Source organism: Dendrobates tinctorius, unplaced genomic scaffold (assembly GCF_039654945.1).
Source record: "Dendrobates tinctorius isolate UK_male_01 unplaced genomic scaffold, ASM3965494v1 ptg000294l, whole genome shotgun sequence".
Lineage (NCBI taxonomy): Eukaryota > Metazoa > Chordata > Amphibia > Anura > Dendrobatidae > Dendrobates > Dendrobates tinctorius.
In genome coordinates this window covers 674,525-693,238 of record NW_027361961.1, presented here as the reverse complement: position 1 = coordinate 693,238, position 18,714 = coordinate 674,525, and the positions used below count along the sequence as shown (strand labels likewise).

The window sequence follows — 18,714 nt, the reverse complement described above, 5'->3', positions numbered from 1 at the left end:
CGTTTCACAGTTAATATGTTTTTAGCCCAAAATATTGTATTTTCATAAGGGAACAGAAGAAATTGCATGATACAATTTGTTGTGCAATTTCTCTAGAGTACACCGAGACCCAATATGAGGGAGAAAACTACTGTTTGGGCACACGGCAGGGCTCGGAAGGGAATAAGCGTCATTTGACTTTTTGAATGTAAAATTTCCTGGAATCATTAGCAGATGTCATGTCCCATTTGGAGAGTCCCTGATGTACTTAAACAGTAGAAAACCCCTCACAAGTGACCCCATTTTGGAAACTAGACCCCTCAAGGAATGTACTTAGATGCATGGTGGGCACCTTTAACACCCAGGTACTTCGCAGAAATTTATAGCGTTAAGCCGGGAAAATAATAAAATCACATTTTCCTCACAAAAAATGTTATTTTAGCCCCAAATTTTGCATTTTCATAAGCGTAACAGGAGAAATTGCACAATAAAATTTGTTGTGCAATATCTCCTGAATCCACCGATACCCCATATGTAGGAGAATACTACTTTTGAGTCACAGTGCAAAGCTCGGAAGGGAAGAAGCACCATATTGGAGTTCAGATTTTACTGGAATGGTTTGAGGGTGCCAAGTCACATTGGCAGAGCCCCTGAGGTGCCAGAACAACAGAAACCCCTATATGTGACCTCATTTTACAAACCACACTCTCCAATGAATTCATCTAGGGGTACAGGGATCATATTAACACCACATGTGCCTCACAGAGTTTTATACCACTGAGCGGTGAAGAAAGAATAAATTACATTTTTACCACCAAAATTTTGTTTTAGCCAAAGATTTTACATTTTCATACAAGAAGTGGGTGAAAATGGCACCAAACTTTGTACCACAATTTCTACTGAACGTGGCGGGAGGAACGGAGCACTATTTGCCTTCCAGAGCGCAGATTTTTGTAGAACAGTTTGCAGACTCCAGAACTCCAGAAGAGCAGAAACCCCCCTCAAGTGACCCTATTTGGAAAACTACACCCATTGGGAATTTATCTACAGGTGTAGTGACGATTTTGACTCCATGGCTATTTTCCAGAAACAATCAGCAATGAATGATGCAGAGTGAAAATTGCAAACTGCCGTTGTAGTGACCAGTACACTATAGTCACCAGTACGTTATGCCCAACCCTTTCTTCTGGAGGCATGCACCCATAAATTAGGCGGGCTCTCATCGCTTCAGAAATGCCCAACGTGGATGCAAGAAGGGAGTGGGGCATTCTACAGCATGGTGTAGAAACTGTCAGCTCTGCACTGACAGACAAACTTGCTCATCTTGCACTGGGCAGGATCAGAAGGTTTCCTAGGTCTGGTGACTCGAATGTCATCATGACATCAGGTCAACATGGCAACGATCGGGACCCCGCGTCACGCCATAAGGCCTCCAATCCAAAGGCAGAAAGGGGTGCCAGCCCTCTGCCGACTCTCGGAATGCTGCAATCGCATTCGGTCACAGCATTTCGCAGGTTAAAATGCTGGTAGCAGTCTGAGACAGCTTCTGGCACTAAGTGCCGGGGGTCAGCTGTCAGAATCAGCTGACACTCGGTTGTGGGGAGTGCATAGGCGATCACAATCACGTAATAATCTGTCCCTGGTCAAATAAGCCCAGGCCACAGGGATGAATTATTACATTTAGTGTCAGAAAGGGGTAAAAAAGAGACATGGCTTCCATAAACTAATTCAGCAAAATCCACACTCCCAAAGTCAAATCTCCCCCTCGCTTCTGAGCCTTGTACTGTGCCCAAACCCCATCGCTTTGTGTGTGGATTTCTCCTGCTCTGGTTTTCTGACATTTTGTCATATTAGTGCATCTACAAATGACGTGTCACATCTCCTCTTGGATCTGCTCCAATGACGTCTGCTTCAGTCACCAGGCGCCGCCTTATTCATCCTGCAGGCGGTGCTGGGAATGGAGGAAACATCGGAACCAGAAGCTTTGGGGCAGCCCAGACTCTGTCCTGCCACTAAAATTAAGGTGCCTGCAACCTGTGGTACCATCCAGTCAGGCAGTATGGGTTTGTGTGTTGTCCAGCTGTAGTAATCTGCTCCCTGCTTCAGCCAATTGGACAGCACCACACCCTACTAAACCTCAAAGCATATTGCCGGAAGCTGCCAGATACAGCCTTGGTCTCCTCTGATTCAGTCCTCTGTGCTCAGCTCCAGATTTGTGTATTTGTTTCCTGTTGTGACCCCGGTTACTGACTACTCTTGCATCTTCTGATTTTGTATTTCCTCTTCCTTTCCGGTTGTGACCAGACTACCTGACTGTTCTTCTGGCCTTCTCATAGTACAGTAAGGCAAGTATCAACGTGGCCCAACCTAGGGGTCTGTGTGTAAGTCCAGATCCATGAATAGGGATTAAAGAAGTTAAAGGGTGATGGGCAAAACTGTGACTATAGACAATATCTCATCTACTGGAATGATCAAACTGAACTGAACTTTTTAAGTATAAAAAAAAAAATGAGTAACTAATGGTGATACCTCTCTGGGGTATTTAGAGTAGGGGGCTCGGTGGCTCTTGGCAATCGAAACTATCGTAAAGGCCAATATTTTCCATCACTTGGGTTTCAAGAATAAATATTAGACTTTCAAAGAACTATTTATAATAGTGCAGAGCTGAGGTGTCATAAATATAGATCTTGAGCATTTGGAAGAGGTAATGGGAGACTTTTTTTTAAAGACTACCACAGAGTTACAGACCCAGATAAGTGAGGCAGGCCAATCCCACCACAATCAAACTATAGATGAACATGTTAAAAAGAAAAAGAAAAACATAAAATAAAAAATATGTTACATTCTCAACAACAACGTATGTTTTGGGGACAGCTCCAACACTATGTCAGAGTTGCACTCATTTATGGTGGACCCTTGAAGCTACTATGACTCCTGACCAGAAGAATAGAGAAAGTATTAGCGCCCCCATTTCAGGAGAGATTGTGCAGTAATCTGAATTCTTTATGATTGAAAACATAATGGAATTTATGACGTGGAGTGAATCCATGAAACCAGGGCTGGAGCCATGCCAACGCATCTCCTGCAGGCGTGAATAACTGTATATTACAGCCATCAGCCACGCATAGCTTGGGCTATTTTTACACTAGCGTTACCAGGTGCAGCGCAGGGCCGCCGCTAAGCTCCGCCCCCGACCACGCCCCTTCCGGTCAGCTCTTCCAATGATCGCATGACGCAGCATGCGATCAGCGTACCCTATATTTAGCGTTGGGTACACTGGTCGTGCGCTGGTACACATTTGCCGGCGCATCCGTCCTTTTGGCGCTGCGCCGAACACACAAACATGCAACACAGAGCGTTTGGCGCACAATGCGCCGGCAAAAGTGTACCAACGCACCCAACGCTAAATATAGGGTACGCTGATCGCATGCAGTGTCATGTGATCATAGGAAGAGATGACCGGAGGGGGCGCGGCCGGGGGTGAACCTTAGCGGTGGCCCTGCGCTGCGCCCGGTAACGCTAGTGTGAAACTAGCTTTAAAGGTATATCATGGCACAGGTGTAATGGTTTTTATGCAGTTTACCACAACCTTTCTTGAAGTTATTTTGTTTTAAAGAAATTGAAAAGTCAGGATAAAGGGAAACTTTGCTGTTATTGTCCAGAAATTCACACTTGGCCTCACTGCTCATTTAATGTTGTCGATCATAAATGTGAAGTTTGGTCAGAAAGACTGGACCTGGTCTTGTAGGGACCATATGAGCACATTCAGCAGCACAGAGGGAGAGAAGGTAGATTCACCCAATAAGATATCTGACATGCCGCTCTCACCGGGGGCCAGGACTCCGCGCCTGACGTCACCACTTCCGGTGCCGCGGCCGCTCCAGGGATCCCGCATTTGATCTTATGGCCGCACTGTGTTGCTAAGCGCGCATGCGCTCTCCTCTCTGCCCTGACTGCAGCCACGTCATCTTTATGGTCCTGGAGGACCTGACCCAGAAGTCACAGCGCTCATGCCCTATATCAGGCTACCTCTTCCTCTTGCCCATCATAATATTTTTATTCAAGTGATTTTCTAACTTGTCAGCACATTCTACGTATTCCATCATTTGGCTTTGTTGTTTACAGATCTGGAAAGGTAACAATCAGCATCTTCTAATCCCAGGGGGTAGGTGGATCCTCCAGGTTGTAAGTGCTAAAGAAAAGGGCATTCAATACCTGAGGTCATCTGAACAGTTTTGGGTGGAGGAGAATTTTGTGGTGGAGGCAAAATGGTGATCACATGATTGCAATACGGCTGGACTACACCACCGATAAAGCCGCCACAGCCGGTGACTGAGAAGAATCTGTGATTTCTCTGCTTTTAGTGGTTACTACTCACCTGGGTAGTCATATGTAGGAATCGTCTCTTTACACCGCTCATCACCCTTCACATATGTCTCTGTAGTATTAATATGGGTCAGATCTTCACCCTGAAACAAATATTGCAAAAGTCACAGACAGATGGAGAAGTCACATCTATGATCAGCTCTAATCCTACCATCTCCACCGTTCTCATTACACAAGTATAAAACATATAATACTGGTGGATAAAACAAGACTGAGCACAAGACCTTCACAGTCATCTACACATCATAGGGGAGATCTCATGACACCTTCTCTCCATCTACCTGATGATCCTGAGGAACATTGGGATCTTCTTCTTTACAGTCCTGTGGAAGAAGAGGACGGGGACATCTCTCTGGTGTTGTCCTCTTACTGGATAGATCTGAAAAAAAACATATACAGGGACTGAATTCATTCCTTACATACAGATAATTATAGGCCGTGTGTATTTAGTCCTGTCTATTACCTGGTGATGTGAGGGGCTGGGGAACCTCCATCATGAAATCATTGTACAAATCTTTGCGTCCTTCTAAATACTCCCACTCCTCCATGGAGAAATAGACGGCAACATCCTGACTCCTTATAGGAACCTGACACATACAATGATAAAGTCATCCCCCTGATACCTTCATAGCATTACTGTATAATGTCCCAGAATTCCCAGCAGTGTCACCTCTCCAGTCAGCAGCTCAATCATCTTGTAGGTGAGTTCTAGGATCTTCTGGTCATTGATGTCCTCATGTATCAGGGGGTGAGGTGGAGGCCAAGTGATTGGGCTCAGGGGTCTTCCCCATCCCTCAGACACAGGGTCCTGACAGCGCTCACTAGAGGTCTTCTTCACTACTGTGTAATCCTGATTATGGAGAGACACATTAATAAATCTCTCTACAGACATTTCCAGAGTCCTCACCTCTCCAGTTCTGTCCATCTGTTATTCCCATAGATAAGAATGATGTAATGTGACGTCATCAGAATCTCTCACCTCTCCAGTAAGCCGGAAGAGGATCTCTAGGGTGAGGTGTAATATCCTCTCCGCCATCTTGTCTCTATCCATATCTATCTTTGATGGAAAATTCTCTTATACAGAAGATCTTCACTGAGAGGATCCGATATTGTAGAGACCTGAATGAGAAGATGAGCCGATGTAACATCATAAAAATCCTGTGTAATAATACAAATACTGGAGATAATAAGGGAAACATATGAGGAGATTTATTATTTTACAGTATTTAGTTTTCTTCTTTACATCTACTAATAAAACCTATATATTTTAGACCACAGACAACAAGCAGTTTCTCCCTCGGAGTCGGCAGCTGAATACGTTCCTCATAGACTCATCTTCCATAACGCTAATTCTCGTCTCATTTACCGACACTGGAATCGGCATTAGTAATACTGCAGGAGATATTCATTACACGTGACAGGAGAAATAACTACTTCATGGTGAGAATGTAGTAATCGCAGGTACGCGGGATGCAGTGACAAGGCAGGAGACAGGAGGAACTTTAAGATGTAACTTAAGATATATATATATATATGCCTATAGGGGCTATCTCGCGCAACCAAGCAAGTTATCAGCAGTTATCCTCACAGGGATCAACACAAGAATACACTAGTAACACAAACACGACTAATCTGGCAAAGACCGGTCACTAAAGGGCCGCGGTATGGCCGTCAACGGGTCCAGAATGTTAACTACAACGTGTCACTTATCCTCTCTGACATCCGGCAGAGCGATGGTCGATGATGCTTCGGCGTATCAGTCGCTGGGCCCAGCCGACAAGGATTTGGCGGAGACTTCGGGCGTTCCTACGCCCCGGCAAAGTGGGGGCACAGTCGCACAGAGCTGCGGGGGCCGCAGGTGGCAGCAGACAGCCTGCAACTGCGGGCTGGAGTGGAACGGCGTCGGCAGCGGGTGGCAGCGGATGGGCCGCACCCGCGGGGTGGAGTTAGGCGTCGGCTGTCACGGGCAGGAGCAGTCGGGCCGCACCCCCGGGCTGGAGTCGGGCGTTGGCTGCCACGAGCGGGAGCGGTTGTGCAGTACCCCGTGGGGTGGAGTCGGGTATCGGCCGCCGCGGACATGAGCGGTTGGGCAGCACCCGCGGGGTGGAGTCGGGCGTCGGCTGACGCAGGCGAGAGTGGTCGTGCCGCACCCGCGGGGCGGAGCCGGGCGGAGTCTCTCCGTTGGACGGCTCGGTGCCGTCTCCCTTCAGTCTCTTCTGTCGCTGTTCTGCTCTCCTTGCTCTGGTTCTAGCTCTTGCTCTGTGGAGCCCTCTAGCTTCCTCTCATCTCCTCTCCTGCTGCGTCGACTGACTCCTGCTGGCATCCTCAGCCCCTTTTATAGTAGCTCCTCCCCCAACCTCTCTAGAAGTCTCTGCGGTCCGTCCCCCAATTGTGTCCCCCGGAAACAGTCTCCCTAGGAACCTTGGTGACGGCCCCCTTAATCCCCGCCAGGATACACAGCGGGGACTCCTCCTCCTACAAGGACGACATCTTCATCTTCTACTACGGCTCTAAAAACATATTTGGCCGGAGACTGTCATTGACTCGATCACCACCGGCCGTCTATGTCAGTGTATCCCAAACTCCAGTCCTCGCGGCCCCCACGGGTCATGTTTTCAGGATTTCCATAGAATTGCACAGATGGTGGAAGTATCATCATTGCATCAGGAATTCAATCTCCTGTGCAACACTATGGAAATCCTGAAAACATGACCCGTGGGGGCCATGAGGACTGGAGTTTGGGTAACACTGGTCTATGTGAATGTTTCCCGACAATACTGTGGGAACATTAATGTATACTGTGTGGAGGCCCTGTACTATGACAGTAATACATGTCTCCTTGGTTCCCGTCTTTCATAGTTGGGTCGTTTGTATCTATCAGCAGAAAAGGAACAAAACCATTGTGATTCTTATAAGAAGACAACACAAAACACCCTAAATATAACATTTTCATACCAACCCCACAATCTGTGACTCTTCGGGGTAAATCGCTCTCTCACCATTGGATTAGAGCTGATACTATGAAGCTAAAGTGACTAAACAGACTTTCTGTCCCCTCCATAAAGGGGCACTTTCCCGTGTTTGTCAGAACTGTCCGAGGATTATTAGAGGGGATAGTTTCCCCCCAATTAGAAGGGACACCTGTGGATATTGGGGTCTTTACCTGCTACAGTCCTGGTGTGGAGCCTCCACCTGCAGAGCCGCACTCCACATAGAGAATAATGGAGCCTCCAGCACCGACCTCCACCCGCAGAGCCGCACTCCACATAGAGAATAATGGAACCTCCAGCACCGACCTCCACCCGCAGAGCCGCACTCCACATAGAGAATAATGGAGCCTCCGACACCTACCTCCACCCGCAGAGCCGCTGTTAAATATTAATAATCCGTTAATTTCTTATAAGACTCAGTTCTGTACATTGCTTTAGCTTACACGACATAGGCTATTTTTAAGCTTGGCTCATGGTAGAAAGACAGCTCCATATATGTAGAGACCACGTGCTTTAGGAGACGTATATAATTCATGGCTAACTCTAGAGGTCGCTGTCTTCTTCCCTCACCATCATGAGAGACAGACACGAAGATGTCATCTGTGCTGGGCCATGACATGACATAACAGCTGGTATGTAGCTTGATGGCTACGTAAGAAGCCGAACTGAGACAGACGCCATTTGCCATGTGAGATCCCGGAGAGAAAGATGTTGTTTTGCAATAACTAATGAACAATTTCTCTTTCATCTATTTTTATGTTTTTCTGTAATAATCTTTTACTTTGATAGAAGAATCCAAATAAAGCACTACATTTTTATCTGGTAACTAGTCCTGAGTATTTTACAGGATAAGCTCTAGCATTATTTTACAGCCGCACTCCACATAGAGAATAATGGAGCCTCCAGCACCGACCTCCACCGACCTCCACAATAAGAGAATAATGGAGCCTCCGGCACCGACCTCCACCCACAGAGCCGCACTCCACATAGAGAATAATGGAGCCTCCGGCACCGACCTCCACCTGCAGAGCCGCACTCCACATAGAGAATAATGGAGCCTCCAGCAGCGACCTCCACCCGCACTCCACAAACAGAATAATGGAGCCTCTAGCACCAACCTCCACCTGCAGAGCCGCACTCCACATAGAGAATAATGGAGCCTCCGGCACCGACCTCCACCCGCAGAGCCGCACTACACATAGAGAATAATGGAGCCTCCAGCACCGACCTCCACCCACAGAGCCACACTCCACATAAAGAATAATGGAGCCTTCAGCACCGACCTCCACCCGCAGAGCCGCACTCCACATAGAGAATAATGGAGCCTCCAGCACCTACCTCCACCCGCAGAGCCACACTCCACATAGAGAATAATGGAGCCTCTGGCACCGACCTCCACCCGCAAAGCCGCACTCCACATAAGAGAATAATGGAGCCTCCGGCACCGACCTCCACCCGCAGTGCGATCATTATATAAGTAACGCACCCTCCTCCTACTCTTCTTAGTTGTGTGCCAGGTACTGGAGCTGCCCCCTCACCACTGCGTGCACATTGCTGAAGCTGGACATAGCTGCAGCCACATGTGAAAGCTATGCATCCTGCCACCCGAGATGCCGCACCACCAGGTGCCTGAAAAATTAAATTGGCCGGCAGCCGGAAAACAGCCTGCTGGCCCCCTAAGAGGTGGCACACCGCGGCCCTCCAGGCAAATGCCCAACAGGGCAGATTAGTAATCCAGGCCTGTTTCCCAGCACCAGCAGGGGATAATGATGAGAGTAGTGTCTGCTCCCACTGTCTCCACCTGTGAAAATAAGGATGAAATTAAAAAAAAAAATCCTTATACTCACCTGTCCTAAATGTCCCCCACTGTAATCCATGTGACCGATCATGCAGAGGATCCGGGGAGAATGACACCTGTAGCGAGCGGGCCCCGTACCACTGCTGTGCTTAGCAAATGGTGTCCTGTCACTCACTGAGGTTCAGGGCCCGCTCGCTGCAGGCATCATTCTCCCCAACTCCTCTACATGAGCAGTCAAGAGCATTACAGGGGGGGACGATTAGGACAGGTGAGTACATAGATTTTTTTTAATCTTATTCTTATTTTTACAGTTGGATACTGTGGGAGCAGACACTACTCTCATCATGGTCCCCTGCTGGTACTGATCACAGCAACCCCCAACATCCGCGGCAAGGCAGGGATACTACCAGGCCAAAAAATAGGGTCAGTATCCCAGGTGTCCTTGTATGTGATATGTCTATTTGACACACTAGACCCAGTTATGGCTTGCTCTTAGCAACCAATACCCCTGATCCCCACTATTCAAACTATTTGTGAATTGAGTACCTTACTAGATAAGATTTACATCCATTTGGTGTCTCCATCATTATGGCTCTTTGTCGACACATATAAATGTTTTTTTTTCCACAGTGGTGCTCTCTCTATTTTTACAGAGTCTATTAGGGTCAGTGAGGGCAAGCCGACATCGCACGGAGGTGCCATATCACAGCCAGGTAGGGTTACCACTAGGTTGCCAGTATCCTTATTGCTCACGTGTCTGTCTCCTCTCCTATCATTTAGAAGCCGCCATGTTTAATTTTTATAGTGCTTTTGAAAAAAACACTATCTTGTAATCCGAACGCTGCTAACTTATTCTTATTATTCAGTTGATTTCCGTAATTAATGCGGCCCGAACCGCTACATGCACAGACTCCGTTGAGGTGTCGTTTCGAAGCCAGCGTCCACGAGAGGTGTGCTAAGTATTATTCGTGTCGATCGGATTTGTAGTTTTTGCTCAATTAGCGTTAGAAATTTTTTTTTCCCGTCATTGGAATGCACGGTCTCAATGCTTTTCAATGAGGAAATTTTACCAAAGACAAAACATGGCCTGAGGCGATTGAAATGGCAGATAAGCTCATTGATATGCGCAGGCAGACCCAGTTACTACGCCAACGCCTACGAACTTCACATGACACCCCCAGGACACAGATTCTGGCAGATAATATCAGCTCTTAAAGCGAAACCCACAGCACAAATGCAAATCTAGCTTCATCACATGACACATGCCCCTGAGAATGTGCGCCAAAGTGGATTTAGAAGCCCAGTGCGCCAAACTAGCTCTTAAACAGCCGACACGCCTAAGTGATTCTTAAAAGGCCGGCGCACAAAAATGAGTCTTAACCCCTTCATGACCCAGCCTATTTTGACCTTAATGACCTGGCCATTTTTTGCAATTCTGACCAGTGTCCCTTTATGAGGTAATAACTCAGGAACACTTCAACGGATCCTAGCGATTCTGAGTTAGTTTTTTCGTGACATATTGTACTTCATGTTAGTGGTAAATTTAAGTCGATAATTTTTGCGTTTATTTGTGAAAAAAATCAGAAATTTGGTAAAAATTTAGAAAATTTCGCAATTTTCACATTTTGAATTTTTATTCTGTTAAACCAGAGAGTTATGTGACACAAAGTGGTTACTAAATAACATTTCCCACATGTCTACTTTACATCAGCACAATTTTGGAAACAATTTTTTTTTTTGTTAGGAAGTTATAAGGGTTAAAAGTTGACCAGCGATTTCTCATTTTTACAACAAAATATACAAAACCATTTATTAGGGAACACCTCACATTTGAAGTCACTTTGAGGGGTCTATATGGCAGAAAATACCCAAAAGTGACATTCAGGAATATTTAGCGGTTGCCATGTCGTGTTTGGAGAGCCCCTGTGTGCCTAAACTTTGGAGCTCCCCCACAAGTGACCCCATTTTGGAAACTAGACCCCCCAAGGAACTTATCTACATGCATAGTGATTACTTTGAACCTCCCAGGTGCTTCACAAATTGATCGGTAAAAAAAAAAGTACTTTTTTTCACAAAAGTTTTCTTTTAGCCTCAGTTTTTTCATTTTCACATGGGCAACAGTATAAAATGGATCCTAAAATTTGTTGGGCAATTTCTCCTGAGTACACCGATACCTCATATGTGGTCATAAACCACTGTTTGGGCGCACGGGAGGGTCCGTAAGTGAAGGAGCGCTATTTGACTTTTTGAATGGAAAACTAGCTCCAATCGTTATCGGACACCATGTCGCGTTTGGAGAGACCCTGTGTGCCTAAACAGTGAAAACCCCCCACAAGTGACCCCATTTTGGAAACTAGACCCCTTATGGATCTTATCTAGATGTGTGGTGAGCACTTTGAATCTCCAGGTGCTTCACAGAAGTGTATAACGCAGAGCAGTGAAAATAAAAAATCATTTTTTTTCCTCAAATTGATTTTTTAGCACACTATTTTTTATTTTCACAAGGGTAACAGGAGAAATTGGACCACAAAAGTTGTTGCCCAGTTTATCCTGAGTACGCTGGTACCCCATATGTGGGGGGGGAACTACTGTTTGGGCACACGGCAGGGCTCAGAAGGGAAGGAGCGCCATTTGACTTTTTGAAATTAAAATGACCTCTAATCGTTAGTGGACACCATGTCGTGTTTGGAGAGCCCCTGTGTGCCTAAACATTGGCGCTCCCCCACAAATAACCCCATTTTGGAAACTAGACCCCCTAAGGAACTTTTCTAGATGCATAGTGAGCACTTTGAACCCCCAAGTGCTTCACAAAAGTTTATAACGCAGTGCCGTGAAAATAAAAAATATTTTTTTTCCTCAAAAAATTATTTTTTAGTGCACAATTTTTTTTTTCCACAAGGGTACCAGGAGAAACTGGACCCCAAAAGTTGTTGTCCAGTTTGTCCTGAGTACGCTGGTACCCCATATGTGGGGGGGACCACTGTTTGGGCACACGTCGAGGCTCGGAAGAGAAGTAGTGACATTTTGAAATGCTGAGTTTGGTGGAATGGTCTGCAGGCATCATGTTACATTTGCAGAGCCCCTGATGTACCTAATCTGTGGAAACTCGCCACAAATGACCCCATTTTGGAAACTAGAACCCCAAGGAACTTATCTAGATGTGTGGTGAGCACTTTGAATCCCCAAGTGCTTCACAGAAGTTTATAACGCAGAGCCGTGAAAACAAAAAATCATTTTTTTTTATAAAAAAAAATTATTTTTAGCCAGCAATTTTTTTTCCACAAGGGTAACAGGATAAATTGGACCCCCAAAGTTGTTGTCCAGTTTGTCCTGAGTATGCTGGTACCCCATATGTGGGTGGGGACCACTGTTTGGGCACACGTCAGGGCTCGGAAGGGAAGTAGTGATATTATGAAATGCTGACTTTGATGGAATGGTCTGCGGGCGTCATGTTACATTTGCAGAGCCCCTGATGTACCTAAACTGTGGAAACCCCCCACAAGTGACCCCATTTTGGAAATTAGACCCCCCCAAGGAACTTATCTAGATGTGTGGTGAGCACTTTGAACCCCCAAGTGCTTCACAGAAGTTTATAACGCAAAGCTGTGAAAATAAAAAATCATTTTTTTTCCTCAAAAAATGATTTTTTAGCTGGCAAATTTTTATTTTCACAAGGGTAACAGGGGAAATTGGACCCCAAAAGTTGTTGTCTGGTTTGTCCTGAGTACGCTGATGCCCCATATGTGGGGAGGAACCATTGTTTGGGCGAACGTAAGGGCTGAGAATGGAAGTAGTGACATTTTGAAATGCAGACTTTGATGGAAAGGTCTGCGGTCGTCGCTACATTTGCAGAGCCCCTGATGTGCCTAAACAGTAGAAACCCCCCACAAGTGACCCCATTTTGGAAACTAGACCTTCCAAGGAACTTATCTAGATGTCTGGTGAGCACTTGGAACCCCCCAAGTGCTTCACAGACGTTTATAACGCTGAGACGTGAAAATAAAAAAATCATTTTTTTTCCAAAAAAAATCATTTTTTAGCCCCCAATTTTTTATTTTCCCAAGGGTAACAGGAGAAATTAGACGACCAAAGTTGTTGTGCAATTTTTCCTGAGTACGCTGATACCCCATATGTTGGGGTAAACCACTGTTTGGGCACACGTCAGGGCTTGGAAAGGAGGGAGCACCGTTTGACTTTTTGAACGCAAAATTGGCTGGTATGAATGGTTGCACCATGTCGCGTTTGGAGACCCCCTGATGTGCCTAAACAGTGGAAACCCCTCAATTCTAACTCCAACCCTAACCCCAACACACCCCTAACCACAGCCCTAACCCCTACACATCCCTAACCCTAATCCCAACCCTGACCATAACCCTAACCCCAACACACCCTTAACCCTATCCCTAACCCTAATTCCAACCCTAACCCTAACTCCAACCCTAACCCTAATTCCATCCCTAACCCTAATTCCAACCCTAAGGCTGGAGTGACACACAACGATTAAAAAAATCGGTCCGATTTTTACAGTACGAAATCGCACAAAGGTTTTTTGTTCAGGGATCCATCTGTCATCCAAATTTCCGTCGATTAACTGATTTTATTCGCATCTAAGCATCAAATTGACTTCCAATGCCAATGCCTGATGCTCTTTCCTGTGACCTGGAGAAGTCTTGCGATTTTATCACAAGTCACACTTGTGGTCCGTTTGTAATCCGATTTTTAATCGCACCCATAGACTTGCATTGGCGAGTCCGATCCGAAAATCGGTGACAATCGCAGCATGCTGCGATTGTCTCGGTCCGAGGAAATGTTCCGACAAAAAATCGGATGATGGGAGCAGCCCCACAGAATAACATTGGGACGAATGCAATGCGATTTTTTATCGCATTGCATTCGTCCGATTTTTTCGCTAGTGTGACTCCAGCCTAACCCTCACCCTCTTTCCAACCCTAACCCTAACCCTCTTTCCAACCCTAACCCTAACACTAATGGAAAAATAAAAATAATTTCTTTATTTTATTAGTTGATCCTGCCTATGGGGGTGATAAACAGGGGGTTTATTTACTTTTCATTCTATTTTGATCACTGTGAGAGTTTTTCAAGATGGCGGCGCCCATGAAGCAGGACCGCGGGACACCGGGAGGCGGAGAGGGACATTGGAGGTACGGGGGGGGTCGGAAGGTGGGGGGAGCACAGAGAAGGGGGAGGGGAGCCGATGATGACGGCGGCGACACATTGCCTCTGTCAGTCGGGGGCCGATCGGCCCCATGAGCGGGGGGGGGGGGGGTCAGATCACGGTCTCCAGCCATGTCCGATGCTGCTGCAGCATCGGGCATGGCTGGATTGTAATATTTCATCAATTTTCATTGATGAAATATTACTATCGCTCTGATTGGCTGTTTCACTCTTTTAGCAGCCAATCAGAGCGATCGTAGCCACGTGGGGCGCAGCCACACCCCCTGTGGTGAAGAACAAAGCTCCCTGTATCTGCGGGTCGGGTAACCTTTCAGTGACCTAGGTCACCCGACCCGCAGGGCGCCTTTAAAGTCATGACGCCACATAGGCGTCATGGGTCGTTTTGGCACGACTTTTCATGACGCCTATGTGGCGTCAAAGGTCGTGAAGGGGTTAATCGTCCCACCATGGGGAAATTCAGAGCATTACAGCAGCAAGGCAGGAACAAGTACAGATAGAGATGCATAAAGGCATTACATTGACAGTAATGAAGTGAAGGGACAGGAGTGAGAGACTGTTCCCAGGAGCTACAGTCTGAGGAAAGGGCTAAAAAGCCTTCACTAGACCCCTGTACAGCTGTATAATGAGGCCCAGGCTTTACAGTGAAGGCACAGGAGTGAGGGCCTGTTCCCAGGAGCTACAGTCTGAGGAAAGGGCTAAAAAGCCTTCACTAGACCCCTGTACAGCTGTATAATGAGGCCCAGGCTTTATAGTGAAGGGACAGGAGTGAGGGCCTGATCCCAGGAGCTACAGTCTGAGGAAAGGGCTAAAAAGCCTTCACTAGACCCCTGTACAGCTGTATAATGAGGCCCAGGCTTTATAGTGAAGGGACTGGAGTGAGAGCCTGATCCCAGGAGCTACAGTCTGAGGAAAGGGCTAAAAAGCCTTCACTAGACCCCTGTACAGCTGTATAATGAGGCCCAGGCTTTACAGTGAAGGCACAGGAGGGAGGGCCTGATCCCAGGAGCTACAGTCTGAGCAAAGGGATAAAAAGCTGTGACTGTTCAGTCTTTATAGCTACAAGCTGAGTGTAATCATGGCCACTGCACTCTGTAAACCTACTCTTATGATTTCAAGGGACGATTTATTATTCTGGAATCATCCGCAATTTCTCATGGACTCCCCTTCTTGGAGCATGATTGCTAATTCAACAATTGAGTACATAAAATCCATTACTTCTGTGAAACCTGTGGAGGTGTACTGCAAGAGTGTCATGTCGGACGCTGTTCACACCACAGCGTCCGGCAGGCAGAGGTAGTTCCACCTCCAGCCACTATAGCCTCAGTGGCGCCGGCTTGATCTTCAGGCTTTCGGGGGTTAATCCTGCTGGAGACCAGGTTGGAAGGTTAGTCACGCCCACGGTCTTTAAATAGTCATACTGGCATATGGGCGTCGCCGATTATAGCTTGTGTTTTCATACCAAGTGGTTCCGGTCTGGAGTGGAGGTGTTGCAGAGAGAGAGATTCGTATCTGGTGTCGTATGATCCGTCGTTATCCTTTCTCCTTCCGATATTTGTGTTTAGTTGTGCCCTGTTCACATTACTGTATATTCCTGTGTGTGTGCGGCGCAGTGCAGTTTAAGTTCTCCCTGTCTATCTTATTTGTGTGGGAGCTTTGGTGGTGTGTCTCCTCACTGGGTGGAGGGTGGAGGGTTAAGTGCAGGGCTGAGCAGGAGATAAGGAAAGGTCGGAGGCTCAGGCATTTGCACCTTCAGCAAAAACCCTGGGTTGAGGGTCAGACAGGGTTTCCCCTAGTGAAAGGGACACCACAGGGGCCCCAGGTATTTCTGCCTTAGTTGTCCTAAGCCCCGCGTGACATTATAATCGGCCCACATTTTTTCAGGAGTCCATGGATCCCATAACCCGCCAGTTGGCGGCGCTGTCCTTACAGGTCTCCGAGTTGAAAGGGGCAGTTCAGCAGCAGGGCCTGGTAGTAGCAAAGGTGCAAACGGCATCTGCAGGTATCGGTGCAGAGCCGAAGTTTCCGCTGCCAGAACGATTTTCAGGCGATCGCAGCAAATTTGTCGTATTTCGGGAGGCCTGCAAATTATACTTCCGCATGCGGCCAATCTCCTCAGGTAATGAGGCCCAGCGAGTAGGGCTGGTGTTGTCATTACTGAGTGGTGACCCCCAAGCATGGGCATTTTCCTTACCAGCTGATTCTGCTACATTTCATTCGGTCGATAATGTTTTTTCTGCCCTCGGGCTCATTTACGATGACCCTGACCGACTGGCTCTAGCGGAATCTAAAATCCGCGCCCTCCGCCAGGGGGAGCGCTTGGCAGAGGACTATTGTTCGGAATTTCGCCGCTGGGCTGTAGACACACAGTGGAATGACCCAGCACTGCGGAGCCAGTTTATTCATGGGGTATCAGGGAGGTTGAAACAAGCCCTCCTGATGTATGAGACTCCGGCATCATTGGAGTCTGCCATGAGTTTGGTGATACGTATTGATCGCCGTTTTCGTCAGGGGGCACAGGAGACGCTACCTCTGGGGGAAAGCAGAGGTGCAGGTGTGGTTGAAGTAGATGAGTCCCCTGAACCTATGCAGATTGCTGGCGTGGCACAGGTTCAGCCTCGCGCTCCGGGATTCCGGAAGCCCGGAGCATGTTTCTACTGTGGTAAAAGAGGTCATTATGTTAACGTTTGCCCGGTACTACCTAAGAGGGTCACATCGGCGGAAAACTGTTAAGCTCAGAGGGTATGGAGGAGACCCAACTGAGCGTATGCATATCCTCCATGATGGTATCTCAATGTATGCTCCCTGCCAAGGTTATTATCGCCGGCAGAGAGCTACCTATATCAGTGTTTGTGGATAGCGGTTCCGCTACCAATCTCATAGATGAGGAGTTTGCACACACCGCCGGGTTTAAGATCAAAAAACTTCCTCACCCCATACAGGTGGTGACCATTAATGCTGTTCCCCTCCCTCAAGGGGAGATTACTGAGTTTGTGGCAGAGGTGAAACTCCACATTGGGGTCCTACATTCTGAGTCGGTTACATGTAGGGTCCTCCGTAATCTCCCAGCTCAAATGGTCCTGGGTTTTCCATGGCTGTCCAGGCACAACCCAGTAATTGATTGGAAAACTCAGGACATAGTGCAATGGAGTGGTTTCTGCCAAGACAATTGCTTGGCCACATGTGTGTCCGCCGTGACGCCCAGCCTGCCGGAGGCTTTGCAGGATTTCGCGGATGTTTTCTCTGAGAAGGGTTGCTCAGAACTGCCTCCACATAGAGCCTATGACTGTGCGATTAGGTTAAAACCCGGGGCCAAATTACCTAAGGCCAGGATGTTTAATATTTCTGGTCCTGAGAGGCAAGCTCTGAAAGACTACATCGCGGAGAGTCTGAGCAAAGGACACATCCGGCCTTCGTCCTCGCCTGTAGCCGCGGGGTTTTTCTTCATTAAGAAGAAAGATGGGGGGTTACGCCCGTGTCTGGATTTCCGAGAGTTAAACCAGATTACTATCCGTGATCCCTACCCAATGCCGTTGATTTGTTCAACCAGGTAGCGGGGGCGAAATGGTTTTCCAAGCTGGACCTCAGGGGGGCGTATAACCTCATAAGGGTCCGTCAGGGGGATGAGTGGAAGACGGCGTTTAACACTCCTGAGGGTCATTTTGAGAGTCTGGTTATGCCGTTTGGGTTGACCACCGCGCCTGCCGTTTTCCAACATTTTATTAATGATGTATTTGCTCATGTCCTGGGGAGATTTGTGATTGTATTCCTGGATGATATCCTCATTTATTCTAGCGATCGGGACACTCATTTGGAGCATGTTAGGCAGGTGTTACAGTTGCTCCGGGAGAACCAGCTCTATGCTAAGCTGGAAAAATGTTTATTTTTTGTCCAGGAGTTGCCCTTTTTGGGATATATTGTGTCCGCAGCCGGTTTTAAAATGGACACCGCTAAGGTGCAAGCGGTGCTGCAATGGGAGAGGCCGGAGAGTCTGAAAGCACTCCAGCGGTTCCTTGGGTTTGCGAATTATTATAGGAAATTTATAAAACACTTTTCGACTGTCGCCAAACCGCTCACGGACATGACAAAAAAGGGTGCCGATCTGGCGAACTGGCCTGAGGTGGCTATACGTGCATTTGAGCGTCTGAAGAATAGTTTTGCTTCAGCCCCCATTCTGGTGCAACCAGACGTGTCTAAACCTTTTGTGGTAGAGGTTGATGCGTCGGAGGTGGGAGTGGGGGCAGTACTGTCTCAAGGCTCGTCCTTGAGCGAGATGCATCCATGCGCCTACTTCTCCAAGAAGCTGTCGCCGGCCGAACGGAATTATGATATCGGCAACAGGGAGTTGTTGGCCATCAAACTGGCTTT

General features: G+C 47.3%; 1 protein-coding gene across 1 annotated transcript in view; it reads right to left on the bottom strand.

The window, feature by feature from the left end:
- The window catches only part of LOC141072991 (uncharacterized), a 481,253-nt gene that overhangs the window by 15,348 nt on the left and 447,191 nt on the right, over positions 1 to 18,714 (bottom strand). Inside the window, exons 5-6 of the mRNA XM_073560260.1 lie at positions 4,647 to 4,744; positions 4,358 to 4,448 (exon numbers count right to left, since the gene is read on the bottom strand). Coding sequence (XP_073416361.1) covers positions 4,358 to 4,448; positions 4,647 to 4,744 — 189 coding nt within the window. The remainder of the gene's footprint in view (positions 1 to 4,357; positions 4,449 to 4,646; positions 4,745 to 18,714) is intronic.